Below are 16,548 nucleotides of genomic sequence, written 5' to 3'. Positions count from 1 at the left end.
TTTACCACCAAAAAGCCAAAGTGGAACTGTGGCTCAAGTGGTAGAGCACCAGTCTTGAGTGAAAAACCTAACGAACAGCACCCACTTCCTGAATTCAAGTCCCAGGACTAGTACCAAAAACAAAAAACAAAAACAAAAAAAGGGGGGAGTGAGGAAGATCTGGGAGCCACCCTCAAACACCCCCCCGCCCCCAGGATGGGAGTAGGTAGGCTGTTTGATCAGTGAGTGTGCAAATTGGGATTTTATGGATTGCTATTCACTGCTAGAGCTGGGGCCCCCAAATTCCTCCGTGCCCCAGAATGCATAATCTGGTCCTGAGCTTCCCCCTGGGAGGTGGAGGGAAGGCCAGGTCCCCACAGGCCCCCACCCTTCCTGCTGTGGGCTTCCCAAAGCCCTAGGCTTTGTCAGTGGCAGGTTGAGCGGTTCAAATGTGCTAATACATTCCCTGGGGGCACCAGACAGTGGGACTTATCCTGCAGTGCTGTGATTGGCCAGAGTGACCATGGGAAGGAGTTTGTGGTAGCAGCTGTGTGTGTGTGTGTGTGTGTGTGTGTGTGTGTGTGTGTGTGTGTGTGTGTGTGTGTGTATGTTTTCACACACACTGCATGCCTGCTTGGGAGATTGTGTAGTATCATCCTGCTCAGACCACTGGACAGAGACAAAGCATCTTCATCTAGCCTGGAATGAAGATCAAGCCAAGAACAAGCCATGTTCCTACTGTCAAGCTGGTTAGGGAGCCTACCTGTCTATCTTTCCATCTCGATCTCCTGAAGCTTAATGAATGTATGTATATATGTATGTATGGATGGATGGATGGATGAATGGAAGGGTGACTGCATATTTAACTGGGGTAGTGTCTGCTTGAATTGCCCCATACCTACAAATCCTTAAATTTCCTCCTCAGATTCCTCAGTACCCCCCTCCCTCACTGAGAGTCATTTTAGCCAAGGCCTGGCCAGACATCAACACTGGACATGAAGGCCTCAGGGGACACAGCTGGGAAGCTCCCCCCCACCCCCCCCCCCCCCCGTTACTATTGCAGAATGCTTTCACTGTGGTCACATTTCTTCTTCCCCGCTGGTCCCCATCTGTCCTTGGGATTGGATGAGGATGAGGATGGGGGGCAGGGTGGGGGAGGGGTGTGGAGCAGCTGAAGGGGGAGGGAAGCACAGCCCAGAGGGCCAGATGACAAACTGCCCTGTCCTACCTTGTCTAGGGCGCTTCATCCTGCCTCTCCTCTCCCCAGTCAGGCCTAAGGGGCTGGGTTGGGGAGGGGCTGGCCCCAATGAGGCCAGGCCCACATCTTAGGAACGCTGGAGCCCTGTGTGACTGGAAAACTATCTTGGGGAGCCTGAGGAAGAGTCCATCCTGAGGAAGGCCACCTGAAGCCTAGGGAGGGCTCTGCTATACTTCCAAAAGAAACACAGGCTGGAGTAGGTTGGGAACTAAGAAGCACCATGCCGCAGAGCTCAGCTCTGGGAGTTGGGATCATGATATAGAACTTTCAGTCATGGATATGTTCTGTTGTGACAGCCAGTATTTGGCTATTGAGCACTTGGAATGCTGCAGTTAACAAACTGTGTGTGTGTGTGTGTGTGTGTGTGTGTGTGTGTGTGTGTGTGTGTGTGTGTGTGTGTGTGTGTGTGTGTGTGTGTGTGTGTGTGTGTGTGTGTGTGTGTGTGTGTGTGTGTGTGTGTGTGTGTGTACCGGGGGCTTGAACTCAGGGCCTCACATTCTCTCAAGGCTGGTGCTCTACCACTTGAGGCACAGCTCCACTTCCAGCTTTTTGGTGGTTAATTAGAGATTAAGTCATGGATGTTTCTGCCTGAGTTGGCTTCAAACTGCAATCCTCAGATCTTAATTTCCTGTGGAGCTGGGATTATAGTTACCAGTGCCAGGCTTTAATTTTACCAAGTCTTCATGAATTTAAATATAAAAAGTCACACCTAGCTAATGGCTGCCATTTGGACAGTCAGGATCAGAGGATGGCTTCAGAAGTGTATGCAATACCCTGGGGTCCAAATACCATCCCTGTCCCTCTCTAGTTGTGTGGCCCTGGCCCTTCATCCAGCCATACTGTGCTCTGACTCCAGGCTGTCCCAAAGGAAATATTGATCCTTTGTGGCCTGGGATTACCTGTGCCTGTACAGGGGGCTGAGCTGTCCATGGAAAGTTCTGGGCCACTAGTAGACACTCTCATGGGAAAGGAGTGAATGAGGCCTTTAGACAGAGAGGCATTGCAGGAGCTTCCTTGGGATATCAGTATAGAAGACTTCTTGGAAGAGTGGGTGGGTGGGGTTTTGTCTGGAGCTCAGCACCCACGGGATGGACAAGTGGCTGTGCCTGGAGACCCGACCCTCTATTACTTCTTCCATAAAACCAGGAAAGTGATGGTTATCTGGCAGGGATGAAACTGAATGCTGACTATGGAAGTTTTTGCAAACACTAGAAGGCTGGGAGGAAGAAGGGGCTTACCCCTCAAGAGTGCCAGCCCCTGGCCTGGCCTCTCAAGACCACAACAGATGGTCACAGCTTGGCTGTGGCCCTGACCGAGGACACAAGGCAGGGATTTCTGTGCTGCCCCTCCCCCGCCTCACGCCTTGTGCGCGCGTGCACACACAGTCCAGATTGGCCAGCTTTGCTCAGGCTGACCTCCTGCTGCTTGGCATTTGACATATGAGGAGGCCAGGACTCCCCCCCCCACCTACGCCCACCCCAGAGAGGAGCCGGGCTGGCGGGGAGGCCTTATACCTCCAGGAAGCTGGGTCCCAAGGGCCCTGATCTCTTTACCATGTGTCCATGGCCTTTGATGGGAATTCCATTGCCTTTTTTGTCTTTTCTCAGAGGCCTAAGGGAGGGGGGAATAAAAAGGGGACAAGAAAGGAAAAGGAGGGTGGGTAGGGTCCTGGGATGGGTGCCCTAGTCAGGCTCCAGTCGGGTTAAGGCTGTGCAGTTTCTCTGGTGTTCTCAGAGACAAGCCCCCCAACAGGCCCCATCTTCCTCTCCATTTTTTTTTTTTTTGTCAATCATGAGGCTTGAACTCTGGGCCTGGGCACTTTCCCTGCGCTCTTCAGCTCAAGGCAAGCACTCTACCGCTTGAGCCACATCACCACTTCCCGTTTTCAAGTGGTTTATTGGAGATAAGAGTCTCATGAAGTTTCCTGCCCAGGCTGGCTTTGAACCGTGATCCTCAGATCTCAGCCTCCTGAGTAGCTAGGATTACAGGCGTGAGCCACCAGCGCCCGGCTTCCTCTCCCATTCTTGAGGTAACTCCCTGGCTTCCTCTCATGTCTTATATGGGCTTGAATTGAGTCACCCAGATGTTTTCTTTATTTCAATATAGAGGCAGTTTCAAGTCTCTTTTACTATATCCATCCATCCATCCATCTTAGTCTGTTAAGAACTTACTGTGTAAAACAGGTGCTAGTGGCTCACACCTGTAATCCTACCTACTCAGGAGGCTGAGTTCTGAGGATTGTAGTCTGAAGCTCAGGCAGAACATTCTGTGACTCGTATCTCCAATTAACTAGTGAAAAGTTGGAAGTGAGGCTTGATTCAAGTGGTAGAGTGCCAGCTGTGAGCCAAAAAGTTGAGTAAGAGCTTAGGTCCTGAGTTCAAGCCTCAGTATCACCAAAGGAAAAAAAGAAAAAGCAAAGCAAAAAAAAAAAAAAAAAAAAAGACCTTGCTGGGTGCCAGTGGCTCTCGCCTGTCATCCTAGCTACTCAAGAAGCTGAGATCTGAGGATCAAGGTTTGAAGCTAGCCTGGGCAGGAAGATCTATGAAACTCTTATCTCCAATTAAGCACCAAAAAAGCTCCACTTCCAGCAGAGTGCTAGCCTTGAGCAAAAGAAGCTCAGGGACCACACCCGGGACCTGAGTTCAAGCCCCAGGATTGGCACCAAAAGAGAAGGAGGGGGAGGAGGAGGAGGAGGAGGAGGAGGAGGAGGAGGAGGAGGAGGAGGAGGAGGAGGAGGAGGAGGAGGAGGAGGAGGAGGAGGAGGAGGAGGAGGAGGAGAAGGAGGAGGAGGAGACAACAACATCAACAACATTATTATTCTGTGCCAGGCACTGCCCTAACTGAGATGTAGCAATGAAAACAAATCTCCTGTTCTCTGAAACTGTCGAATGGGTGTACACACAGGAAGTTGACAGTCTGGTCAGGCAGGACATATGCCACAGAGGACCTCAGGTTGAGGGGACTGTCTCTCAGGCGAGGTGACAGTTGAGCAAAGGCCTGAAGTAAGGGTGCCATGGGAATGCTCCAGGCATAGAGAACACGGGAGCAAGGTCTCTGGGATGAGAGGGAATACCAGGAGCCCAGCACGGCCAAAGGGGATGGAGAAACCCTCAAGAGCGATGGTAGGTGAGGTTGAGAGCGGATGGGAAGAGGCTCACTGGGACCTGATCAGTCAGGTCCTTGAGGACTTTGGCTTTTGTCTGAGTACCGTGGGAGCCACTAAGCTTACGGGGGTTGGGGGGGGGGAATGGCATAATGAAGGGTCCCCCTTGGCTACTGTGTTGAGAATAAAGGAGAAGACAGTGTTGGAGCTGGGAGGCGAGAGATAACATCCTTTGAGGTGGTGACAAGTGATTTCATTTGGCCACATTTTGGAGCCAGGCCGGTGGGATTTGTGGGGCTGATGTGAGAAAGAGTAATGGAGAGACAAAGGAGAGGAAGGGTAGGGAAGCCAGAAGTTTGCTATGTATTTCTGGACATGTTCAGTTGTGCTAGTTAATAAAACCTTGTCGTGGAGGTGTCACAAAGGACGCCTGTGGACAGAGCTGTAGATCCTGGCTAGGAAATGGCTGTGGTCAAAGCTGTGGTCTGAATGCCCTTATCCAAAGAGGTGTGTGGAGAGGGAAGGAAGGCTGGAGTCCAGGCCTTAGCGAGATGGGGCAGAGGATGTGGAGGGCAGCTGAAGAAGCTGGGGAGGAGAAGAGGGGAGGCCAGAGAACCTGTCAGGCATGTTTCCAGAAAGGAGTGGTTGACTGAGTGGGATGAGGTGAAGGGCACAGGTGGGTGGAATTCTGGGTGTGAACACCTCATTCAAGGGAGTCAGGGGAAATGGGAGAGGAGGGATCAGAAATTGTGATAAGCAACTACTAAGCTTTCTTGGTAGGGGAATGAGGTAAACACTAGAGAATGGAATTAGAGTGAGATCAAGAGATTGTTTCATCCTCTTTCTTACTCACCCCCCACCCTCACCCCCAACCAGGAGTCATAACAACATACTGTATTATAGTTGTTGGGAGCCCAGTCCAGTTGAGAGGAGGAGGAAATTGGCTCTGTGAGACAGGGGAGAACCAGAGATTTTTTTTTTGTCGGTCATGGGGCTTGAATTCTGGGCGTGGGCCCTCCCCCTCAGCTCTTCAGCCCAAAGCTAGCATTCTACCATTTGAGCCACAGTGCCACTTCTGGTTTTCTGTGAATTGGAGATAAGAGTCTCACAGACTTTCCTGCCTGGGCTAGCTTTGAACCACCATCGGCAGATCTCAGCCTCCTGAGTAGCTAGGATTATAGGCGCGACCTATCAGCGCCCGGCTAGAGGAATGTTTTTGAGTGTTGAAAGAGAAAGGGGTGAGGTGGTGGGCATGCAGCCTCTGGCTCCCTCTCCTTGTGCCCTTCCTCATCTCCTCTGCAGCTGCGCAAAGGAGATGGTCCCAGCCTGGAGAGAAGGCGGCCTCAGGTCAGATCTCCCCTCAAAGGTCTGTTCCTGGTCATACAGGCCTTGTTGCCACTTGTGCAGGTGAACAATGCTGTTCCATAGGGAAGAGACCCTCTTTCTAGGGCTGGCCGTGTCTCCTCTGTGGAACTGGAACTCAGTTTTATCTTCTGCAAATGCCCACCTTAGTGAGGTGTGAATGAGAGACCTGGCATGGGAGTGTGTATCTTCTTTTCCTCTCGGAGCTGCCAACAGGAGGGACTCAGGCACACACCCACCCATGCTGTCCAGACTCATTTCAGGAGCTGCTGCTTCCTGTAGCCCCAAATAGCCGCAATTGTTAGCATTTTCTCTTTGTCTCTCTCTCTCTCTCCTTATTCTTCCCTCCCTCCTTCTTTCCCTCCCTCTTTGTTCTTGTTCTGAGGCTTGAACTCAGGGCCTCAACCTTCTTGCTTGGCTTTATAACTCAAGTTTGGGTTAACTGGAGATAAGAGTCTTGTGGATTTTTCTGCCTAGGCTGGCCTCAAACGATGATTATCTGATCTCAGCCTCCTGAGCAGCTAGAATTACTGGCATGAACCACCAGTACCCAGCTTCTTTTTCTTCCTTTCTTTTTTCTATTATAGACCTTAAAAAATAACATTTGTAAACTATATTCCTGTGATTCTTCATTAGCACAAAAAACTAACAGTTGTCTGTATTATAAAAGAAATCGTGATTTCCATCTTAAAACTTTACATTTTATTTTTGGTGGTATTGGGGTTTGAATTCTGGGTCTCATGCTTGCTAGGCTGGTGCTCTACTACTTGAGCCATGCTTCTGGCCCTGATTTTTTCCTGGTTAATTGGAGATGGAGTCTCATAAACTTTTCTATCTAGGCTGGTTTCAAACTGTAAGCCTCTGAATCTCAGACTCCTGAGTTGCTAGGATTACATGTGTGAGTTGCCAGCCCCCAGCTCTAAACTTTATTTTTAAATTCATAACTAAGAATTGTTTATACTTATATGGGGTATATGCTTTGATATGTGTACATGTATGGTTAAGACTGGTCAACGTGAATGCTGCCTCATATATTCATTTGGCAATTTTCAAGTTTAGGAACTACTGGCACCATAATGTGCAATAGATCTTTTTTTTTTTTTTTTGTCGGTCGTGGGCTTGAACTCTGGGCCTGAGTGCTGTCCCTCAGCTCTTCAGCTCAAGGCGAGCGCTCTACCACTTGAGCTACAGCGCCACTTCCGGTTTTCTGGTGGTTTATTGGAGATAGGAGTTTCACGGTCTCTCCTGCCCGGGCTGGCTTTGAACCGCGATCCTCAGATCTCAGCCTCCTGAGTAGCTAGGATTACAGGCGTGAGCCACCAGCGCCCGGCTCAATAGATCTTTTGAACTTATTTCTCCTAGTTCACGTTTTGTATCCTCTTGTTTATTTATTTAGTTAGTTAGTTAATTTGTGGTAGTACTGTGGTTTACAAGTGCTCTCCCACCCTTTGAGCCACTAGCTCAGCCCTAGCCCTTTTTACTTGCATTATTTTCAAATACGGTCTTTCATTTATGCCCTGGTCAGTACCTGGATCCAGATGTTCCCTGAGTAATTGGAATGATAGGTGTGTACCAAGCTCAGCTTTTCATTGGTTGAGATAGAATCTTGGGAACGTTTTGCTCTGGTTTACCTTAAATGGAGATCTCCCATACCTCTCTCTCCCAGGTAAGATTACACTGTACCCAGCAAATTCTGTATTCTTTTGTTAGTATTTCCCCACTCCCTTGCCCTCCCATATACTCTTCCTTTCCTCTTTTGCTTTCAGTCCTTCCTTTCAGATGGACCATGTCCACCTTATCTTCTGTTAGCTGGTCATTTGGTGAGCATGAGTCAGTGATCCTGCCGCTAACAGCAGGCTCATGGGGCTGGCATCCCAGGAGGCTGGGAGATAGTGCACCTGCAGAGAGTAGGTTGCAGCTACCACTCTCTGGTATTCTTTTTTTTTTTTTTTTGGCGGTTGTGGGGCTTGAACTCTGGGCCTGGGCGCTTGTCCCTCAGCTCTTCAGCTCAAGGCGAGCGCTCTATCACTTGAGTCACAGCACCACTTCCGGTTTTCTAGTGGTTTATTGGAGATAGGAGTCTCGCGGTCTTTCCTGCCCGGGCTGGCTTTGAACCGCGATCCTCAGATCTTAGCCTCCTGAGTAGCTAGGATTACAGGTGTGAGCCACCGGCACCCGGCTCTGGTATTCTTTTTATGGTTTGTTTCTCTCTCTTAAAACATATTGTTATTGCCAGGTACTGGTAGCTCATGCCTGTAATCCTAGCTACTCAGGAGGCTGAGATATGACGATTGCGGTTCAAAGCCAGCCCGGAAAGGAAAGTTCGTGAGACTCTTTATCTCCAATAAACCACCAGAAAACCAGAAGTGGTGCAGTGGCTCAAGTGGTAGAGCGCTAGACTTGAGCTTTATGGCTGAGGGACAGCGTTCAGTCTCAGCGTTCAAGCCGTATGACCCACAAAAAACCCATCTATGTATATATTTATTATAAAGATGATATACAGAGAAGTTATAGCTACATGAGTCAGGTAAAGAATACATTTCTTTTTGGACAATGTCACCCCTTCCTTCTCTCCCCTCTCTGGCATTCTTTGCTCCTTCCTAGACACAGTGTGCAGTCTTGCCCACACTAGGGCCTGGCCCAGGCCCAGAACATCCTCAGGCAAGATCTTGTGGGTTAGGTTGTGTCAAGGGCTGTTCTCTGGCCTAGTAGTAGGAGAAAGGGTTCCCCTGTGGTGTGTACAAGGGCTGTGGCAGGTGACCAGTCTTCCAGAATCTCCTGGTCACTGTTTTCTTTTATAGTAGGTGGGGGTTGGCATGAGGGGCGGGGTTCAGAGGAGGGGCACAGGTCTGATCACGCTCTGCCAGGGGCTGCAGACCCCCTAGGGCACCAGTTGTAAGCTGTAGACAAAAAGCCTGGGACAAAAGGCCTGTGGGAGCCTTGGTGAATAGATTAATGAGATCGCCGTGCAGAGGCTCCACAATGGGATTCTCCACTCCAGCCCCTTTGTCCCAGGCTGAGATAATGGAACCAGAGGAGGCTTGCCCAGAAGGGGGCATCCGCCCCTGCTCCACACAGGCGTGGAGCTGCCTTGTCCAGCTGCCCCTCCTCTACCCTACCCCCTCGCTGCCTTTTGGCTCAGTCTTTTGCCTCTCCCCGTGGGTAACAGAGCCCACAATTAGAATTTCTGTAAGATCTGAAAGGGATTTTGGGATTGCAGGGACATACTGGCACTGTAGTTGGGATCCCATTCCCTGTGTTAAAAAAAAAAAATCTATCCATCCATCCATCCATTTATAATCTATCAATCATCTATCTATATTGCTAGTCCTGGTGCTTGAACTCAGGGGCTGGGTGTTGTTCTTGAGCCTTTTTACTCAAGGCTAGAGCTCTATCACTTGAGCCATAGCTCCACTTCTGGCCTTTTTGGCTTCCAACCACAATCCTCAGATCTCAACCTCTTGAGTAGCTAGGATTACAGGTGTGAGCCACCAAGCACCCAGTTTATGATGTTTTTTAGGAAACCCTTGAGGGGTTCCATGAAGAGCAGTTTGAAGTCTGTTACCCTGGGAAATCAGCTGTCTCCAATTGAGGGAGGAAGGAGGTAGAGCTTAAGGAGGTTGGGTGTGTTGCCCATTCCCAAAGTGACAGCCTAGTGTGGGTTTCAGAATGCCAGGCAGGAGTGGAGGGACACAGCATCACGACCTGTGCTGGGCCTGAGGCACCTGGGGAGGGAGGGGGGTGAGTGTGGACTCAAGGAGCAGCAAGATGGGGATTGTGGTGGGAGATGAGTTCAAGAGGTTTGTGGTCAATTGTGAAGGCCGAATCATTTCACAGCAAGGGGAAAGACTTCCTAAAACTGGGAGGAGGGATTTTTAGAAATTATTTTACTCTTACATCTGGTAATACTTTCTGTATCAATTGCTTATAAGTTTGAAAGACTGTATTCTGTGGGTAGAGCCAGTCAGGGCTACCCAAACCAGCCAGCTGTGCAAATGAAGGTGTTGTCTCTATCCAGTCTCAACTGCCCCTAGAAAAGGCTGTCAAGCTTCAAGAAGGAACTGTCTGTCTAGCCCAGAAACATGTCCACAGGGAAAAGGGTAGCTCTCTTTGGGCTGTTTTTCTAGGAGAGGATGTAAATTTTCCTGCCAGGTTGGAAGGGTATGTATGTTTATAGCCTGGAGTAAAGGAGTTGAGGATATGCAGTGAGACCTCAGGCTCTCCCTTCTGGTTTCAGGAACAAAGGGCTAGAGCTGACAGGCCAACTGGCAAGTGTCTAGAGTCTGGATTTTGACTCCTGACTCAGCAATGGAACAACGTCGTGACCATGAAAGGGTGTTAGTCTCTCTGTACCTCCACCTCATCTGTAGAATAGGAATAATAATACTGATCTAGGCGTAGCACAGAATAGGGAGCTGAGGAAAAGGCCTAAAGGCCTAAGGGTGTGTGTATGTGTGTGTGTATGTGTATACTTGGGCTTGAACTCAGGGCCTGGGAACTGCCCTTAGCTTTTTTGATCAACATTGGTGCTCTACCACATGAGGCACAGCTCCCACTTCCGGCTTTTTGGTGGCTAATTTTAGTCTCACAGATTTTCCTATCTGGATTCAAACCCTGATCTTCAGATCTCAGCTTCCTAGAGTAGCTCTTATGATTACAGGTGTGAGCTGCCAGTGCTGGCTGGGGCTGCTCTTTGTTATCATGATGGTAGGGAACCTCCCAGCCATGGGTGTGTGTGTGTGTGTGTGTGTGTGTGTGTGTGTGTGTGTGTGTGTGTGTGTGTGTGTGTGTGTGTGTGTGTGTGTGTGTGTGTGTGTGTGTGTGTGTGTGTGTGTGTGTGTGTGTGTGTGTGTGTCTTGTTCAGCATCACTGAGCAAGGTTGGGTTTAGTTTGTATTTGTACCTTCTGCTGGACCATCTTTTTGAACTTTAAAAAATAAAAATCCGTATAGTCACTTTGCCTGACATACATTAAGCCCCTTGACAGATGGAGAAATTGAAATTCTGTGAGCCCAGGATCATTGTGTCTGGGCCTGGATTCAAACCAGGCCCCCACTTTTCCTCAAGTCTTAGGTCTTTCCTTACTTCCAGTTTCGTTGACCAAGGAGAAGTACAGTGTGGTCTGGGAGCTGACTATGGAGGAGGTTCCTCCTTGGAGATCCTTCCTGCAGGAGGTGGAACTTGAGGGGGGGGGGCAGCATTCTCCATCCAGGCTGTCAGAAAAGACCTAAGAGTGCTCTACTGTGTGGACCCAGGAACACACCAGGCAGCCTCCCACAAGGATGCACAGGAAGGCTACTTTTGAAATGGGAAGAATTGCACTTGCTCTGGGAGGAGCCACTATTTGGCAGGGAGGAGGGATAATTGATTAGACTAGGTCCTGGCCTGGGCCAGATGGAGTCAAGGGCTGAGTAGGTAAACCACAGGCCTTCTGTTCTACTTGGTGACTGTAGATGTAGATAAATAAAGGCTTCATTGTTTATTCCCCTAGCTAAAATGAAAACATGATCTAGAGTGAAGCATGTAAGACACAGAGCGATGGTATGGCTGGTGTCATAAGATTCCCTTCCTCAGATGGGGCCGTGTGCTGGAGAAATGAAGGAGTGAGTCTGAGGCTAGAAGGATGGAGGGTTTACTAGACCTGGAAGAGTGAGAAATCAAGTAGACCAAACAGGCTAGAGTGGAATATTTAGATCACAGGATCTGCACCTTTCACAGGGGCTGAAAATGGAAAGTCAGAACAGACACAGCAGTGAGGAGCAGCAGCAGCAGTGGGTCTGGCAGGGCAGGGGAGAGAAGGAAGGGTGTTTGGACAGGTCCAGAGCCAGGGTCTGTTTTCATTGTGTCTTCTGAAAGACGGATGCTGTCTTCCCCAGCTTGGTTAGTGTAATATATGCAAGGTAAATGCTATCATCCAGGTTGAATCTATTTTCTCCATATTTACAGAGAAGGAGCCAAGGTCCAGATAATAGTAAACAGAAAAGCCAACAACCCCAAATCCAACCCAACCCAGCCCTACTAGGTTTGGGTTGGATATAAGATATATTCCTTGTGTTGGTCTAACTGACATTACTTAGCATGACCCTGCAGCCATGTCTCGTGTAACTTCTGACAGCCTTTGATACCAGGTAACCCCTCTGATCTTTAGCAACTTCCCTCTCAGCAAAAGCCAGTGAGGACTGGGAAGCTTCACCAGCATGTACCCCCAGCTGTTGTGCCTTTGGTGGCTGGGTCGCCTCTCATATAGTTGGGAAGCAAAATGGCCTGGCTTGCCTTTCTTTTGGGGCATTGAGACCTATGGTTCACACTTGCTCTTTGGGTGGTGGGGATGACAGTGTTTATTTCTTTCTTTTTGCCAGTCATGGGGCTTGAACTCAGGGCCTGGGAACTGTTCCTGTTCTTCTTTTGCTCAAGGCTAGCATTCTATCACTTGAGCCACAGCACCACTTCTGGCTTTTTCTGTTTATGTGATACTGAGGAATTGAACCAGGATTTCATGCATGCTAGACAAGCACTCTACTATTAAACCATCTTCCCAGCCCAGAGTTGCTTTATTTTCAAACACTGTCTTATGTCATTGTTGTCAGGTTATAGCCACAGGAAATAGTGAGAATTAATACAAGTGCGCCTGCTGACAACCAGTTACCTGTAAGTAGGGCCAGCTGCAGAATCTGAAACTTGATTCCTTTCAGCCTCCTCTCCTATCCTGCTGCTTTTCACATATACTCACCTCCAAGGCTCTGAGATACAGAGTTGCTTGATGCTGTTTGCAGGTTGGGTGTGGCCCGGGAGCTTAGCACTAGCAGTCCTACTCCTAAGGAGCAGGATTCACACCATACACAGGGTAGATCTGTAGATAATGATAATTTTCCAGAGGGTGGCAGTAAAGAGCTCCAAGGAAGGGACTGGAGCATGTGACCTATCATAGCCCTGGCTTAAAAAAATTTTTTTTGGAGGGGTTATGTTACCTAGGCTAGTCTTGGGCTCAGCCTTCTGAGTACTGTGACTACAGATATGAACTATGATGATCAGATAGCTCTGACTTTCTAATTGCATTTTCAGCCCCTGTGAAAGGTGCAGATCCTGTGATCTAAATATTCCACTCTAGCCTGTTTGGTCTACTTGATTTCTCACTTTTCCAGGTCTAGTAAGACGCCATCCCCTTGAGGAGGCCTTTTCAGTGAGATGTGGCATGCTGACCCATATCATTCATTTTTCACCTTAACCCCATGCCTAGACAAAGCACTCATGATTTGTTCAACAGAAATTTGCTTAAGAGAAGGCTGGTTGTTGCCTGTAATCCTAGCTACTCTGGAAGCTGAGATCTGAGGACCATGTTTTGAAGTCAGCCTGGGCAGAAAAGGGTCTTGTCCTCAATTAACTAATTAGAAGCCAGAAGTGGCGCTGTGGTCAAGTGGTAGAGTGCCAGCCCTGGGCAATAAGCTAAGGGACAGAGCCCAGGCCCTGAATTCAAGCCCCCCAGTATTGGTGCATGCACACACATAAATTTACTAAAGAATGATTGGGAGTATAGCTCTGAGTCCTTGCCTAACATGCAAGAGGCACAGCACTGTAAAACAAAAACTCATATACAAAACCAAAACCAAAAAACCCACCAAAATCTGAAGACAGTAGCTCATCAGAAGCTTAGGTCTGAGAAATACTGATCAGAAAACTGTCTTTGGGAATGCGATGACTCACTTAGTCTCAGCAATATTATCCCAAGCCCAGGCTGGCTCACTGGACTGTACTATAAGGCCCTGTACTCCTTTCACCAGTGTGTGGATGGTTACTAAAAGACAGTAAACAGCCTTGGGACTTGTCTGCAGTGTTTATGATACAGATGTCAGGCGAGACATTATTACATCTCACAAATCTTTTTCTGAGGCCCACAAAAAAGTTTATGACCTCTGTGCCAGAAACATTTTTGCTAATTTCAAGTAGTGGCGTTTTATATATTGTGTGTGCAGCCGATAATATCTCCATCTTTATTTGGTTGCTGAGAAGCTCAGGGACAAATCTGTACCCTACTCTATTTTCAGTGCTGGGGATTGGAACCCAGGGCCTTGAGCATGTTGCTTAGGTAATCACTATACTACTACACCGCTGGTCCTGAGATCCACTTTCTATGAAGACTTTTCCTCGTCTCCAGAGTGTGTCTGTCCACTCCAAACAATGCTTTTACTTTGTGGAAAAGACATAATTTTGGGGATGAGGCAGATACAGGAGAACCTGTCAGGGCCCGCAGCCATTCCATGTAATGTAGTCTAGAGTACAATGGCTCTGACTTTCTCAGGCCATAAGAAACCAAGTGGCAAGGAAATGAGTGCTGCTTGGGTCAGCATGTGTGGATTCCCAGGTGGATGAGGTGCTGCCACACTGGCAGGCATCTCTGATCTGGGGGAGGAGATAAGTTAGATGCGGGGCAGGCTGAGAGCAAAGCATTGAGGGATGTCCAATTCCAGGCTGGTAGGCTAGGAGCCCTTGTAGGCCTTACCCTGCAAGGCCAAGTGCATGGCACTGAATGGCAAGTGTCAATTATCCACTGAGCTTCCAGGGCGTCTGACCCTTCCGGCTGCTGGATCCTCCATTCCTTAGGCATGCACGAGAACCCTGTGTCCTACAAGGCAGGGCCGAAGTGGTCAGGACAAAAAAAAAAAAAAAAAAAAATCCTAACCTACAGGGTACAATTGGCATCAACCAAGGCGTTGGCTCAGATAACGAATCCTGGGATCGGAAGGAGTATTGGGTGACTGCAGGAAGGATGTCACTGAGCGGGAAGGGTGTGTGGTGGGCACTGTCCCGAGCCATGGCCTAAGTGATGGAGGGCAGGACCTCATCCATCATCCACGTCTCTCCTCTTGTCCACAGCTCTGTTGAAGATGCACTGGACACCTGAGCACGCCCAGCCCCTCAACCAGTGGCCAGAGCAGCACCTGGACGTCTCCTCCACCACCCCGTCGCCTGCCCACAAATTGGAGTTGCCCCCGGGGGGTCGCCAGCGCTGCCACTATGCTTGGGCCCACGACGACATCTCGGCGCTCACCGCCTCCAATCTCCTCAAGCGCTACGCGGAGAAGTACTCGGGGGTCCTGGACTCGCCCTACGAGCGCCCCTCCTTGGGCGGCTACGGCGACGCCGCCTTCCTCAATGGCGCTAAGGGGGACCCCGAGCCCTGGCCAGGGCCGGAGCCGCCCTACCCCTTGGCCTCACTGCACGAGGGCCTCCCTGGAGCCAAGCCCGGCGCCGGGGGAGGCTCTGCGGGGCTCGGGGGCGCCCCGATTGTAGCCGGGAACCTGTCCGACACCCTCTACGCCGGCAATGCGTGCGGGGGTCCGTCGGCGGCGCCCGAGTACACGGCGGGCTACGGCGGGGGCTACCTGGCGCCCGGCTACTGCACGCAGACGGGCGCCGCACTGGCCCCGCCGCCGCCACCGCCGCCGCCGCCGCCGCCGCCGCCGCCGGGGTACGGGGCCCCCGCCCCGCTCTACAACTACACCGCGGGGGGCTACGGGGCGCAGCCCGGCTACGGCGCGCTCCCGCCGCCCCCGGCCGCGCCCCCGGGCCCCTACCTGCCGTCCGGCCTGGCGGCGCCCACGCCCCTGCCCGCGCCCGCGCCGCCCCGGCCCGCCCCGTACGCCTTCCCCTCGGCCGCCGACCCCGGCGCGTCGCTGAAGCGCAAGGCGACCGACGAGGGCTCCGAGGACCGCTACCGCAAGTACGCGTACGAGCCCCCCAAGGCCCCCGCGGCCGACGGCGCCCCCTACCCCGCCGCGGACAACAACGGCGAGTGTCGGGGCAACGGCTTCCGCGCCAAGCCGCCGGGAGCCGCGGACGAGGCGTCGGCCAAGTTCCGCGGCAGCGTCCCGCTCAAGGTGCTGGGCTCCCCGGCCTACGCCCCGCCGCTTGAACCCTTCGAGAAGTTCCCGGAGCGGGTCCCGGCGCCGACTCCCCGAGGGGGCTTCGCGATGCCGTCGGGGGAGCCCCCCAAAGGCGTGGACCCGGGCGCGCTGGAGCTAGTGACCAGCAAGATGGTGGAGGGCGGGCCCCCCGTGCAGTGGGCAGACGTGGCCGGCCAGGGCGCGCTCAAGGCGGCGCTGGAGGAGGAGCTGGTGTGGCCCCTGCTGCGGCCTCCCGCCTACCCGGGCAGCCCGCGCCCGCCTAGGACCGTGCTGTTCTTCGGGCCGCGCGGCGCCGGGAAAGCTCTGCTGGGCCGCTGCCTGGCCACGCAGCTGGGAGCCACGCTACTGCGCGTGCGCGGCGCGAGCCTAGCCGCGCCGGGCGCCGCTGAGGGCGCGCGCCTCCTCCAGGCCGCCTTCGCGGCCGCGCGCTGCCGCCCGCCCGCCGTGCTGCTCATCAGCGAGCTGGAGGCGCTGCTCCCGGCCCGGGACGACGCGGCGGCCGGGGCCTCGCTGCAGACGCCGCTCCTGGCTTGCCTGGACAGCGGCTGCGGTGCGCGGGCCGACGGCGTGCTGGTGGTGGGAACCACGTCGCGGCCCGCAGCGCTGGACGAAGCCACCCGCCGGCGCTTTGCGCTGCGCTTCTACGTGGCGCTGCCCGACGGCGCCGCGCGCGGGCAGATCCTGCAGCGGGCCCTGGCCCAGCAGGGCTGCGCGCTGGGCGAGCGGGAGCTCGCCGCCCTCGTGCAGGGCACCCAGGGCTTCTCGGGGGGCGAGCTGGGGCAGCTGTGCCAGCAGGCCGCGGCCGGGGCGGGCCTCCCGGGGCTGCAGCGCCCCCTCGCCTACAAGGACTTGGAGGCAGCGCTGGCCAAGGTGGGCCCGAGGGCCACTCCCAAGGAGCTAGACTCGTTCGTGGAGTGGGACAAGATGTACGGCTCCGGACACTGA

General features: G+C 52.1%; 1 protein-coding gene across 1 annotated transcript in view; it reads left to right on the top strand.

Moving 5' to 3' along the window:
* Positions 1–16,548, top strand: part of Fignl2 (fidgetin like 2) — a 28,028-nt gene extending 11,480 nt beyond the window's left edge. The window contains exon 2 of the mRNA XM_070035288.1: positions 14,573–16,548. Coding sequence (XP_069891389.1) covers positions 14,584–16,548 — 1,965 coding nt within the window. The 5' untranslated portion in view covers positions 14,573–14,583. The remainder of the gene's footprint in view (positions 1–14,572) is intronic.

This window comes from Dipodomys merriami, unplaced genomic scaffold (assembly GCF_024711535.1).
Source record: "Dipodomys merriami isolate MVZ:Mamm:240054 unplaced genomic scaffold, mDipMer1.0.p SCAF_10, whole genome shotgun sequence".
Lineage (NCBI taxonomy): Eukaryota > Metazoa > Chordata > Mammalia > Rodentia > Heteromyidae > Dipodomys > Dipodomys merriami.
This window is presented reverse-complemented; position numbering and strand designations above follow the sequence as displayed.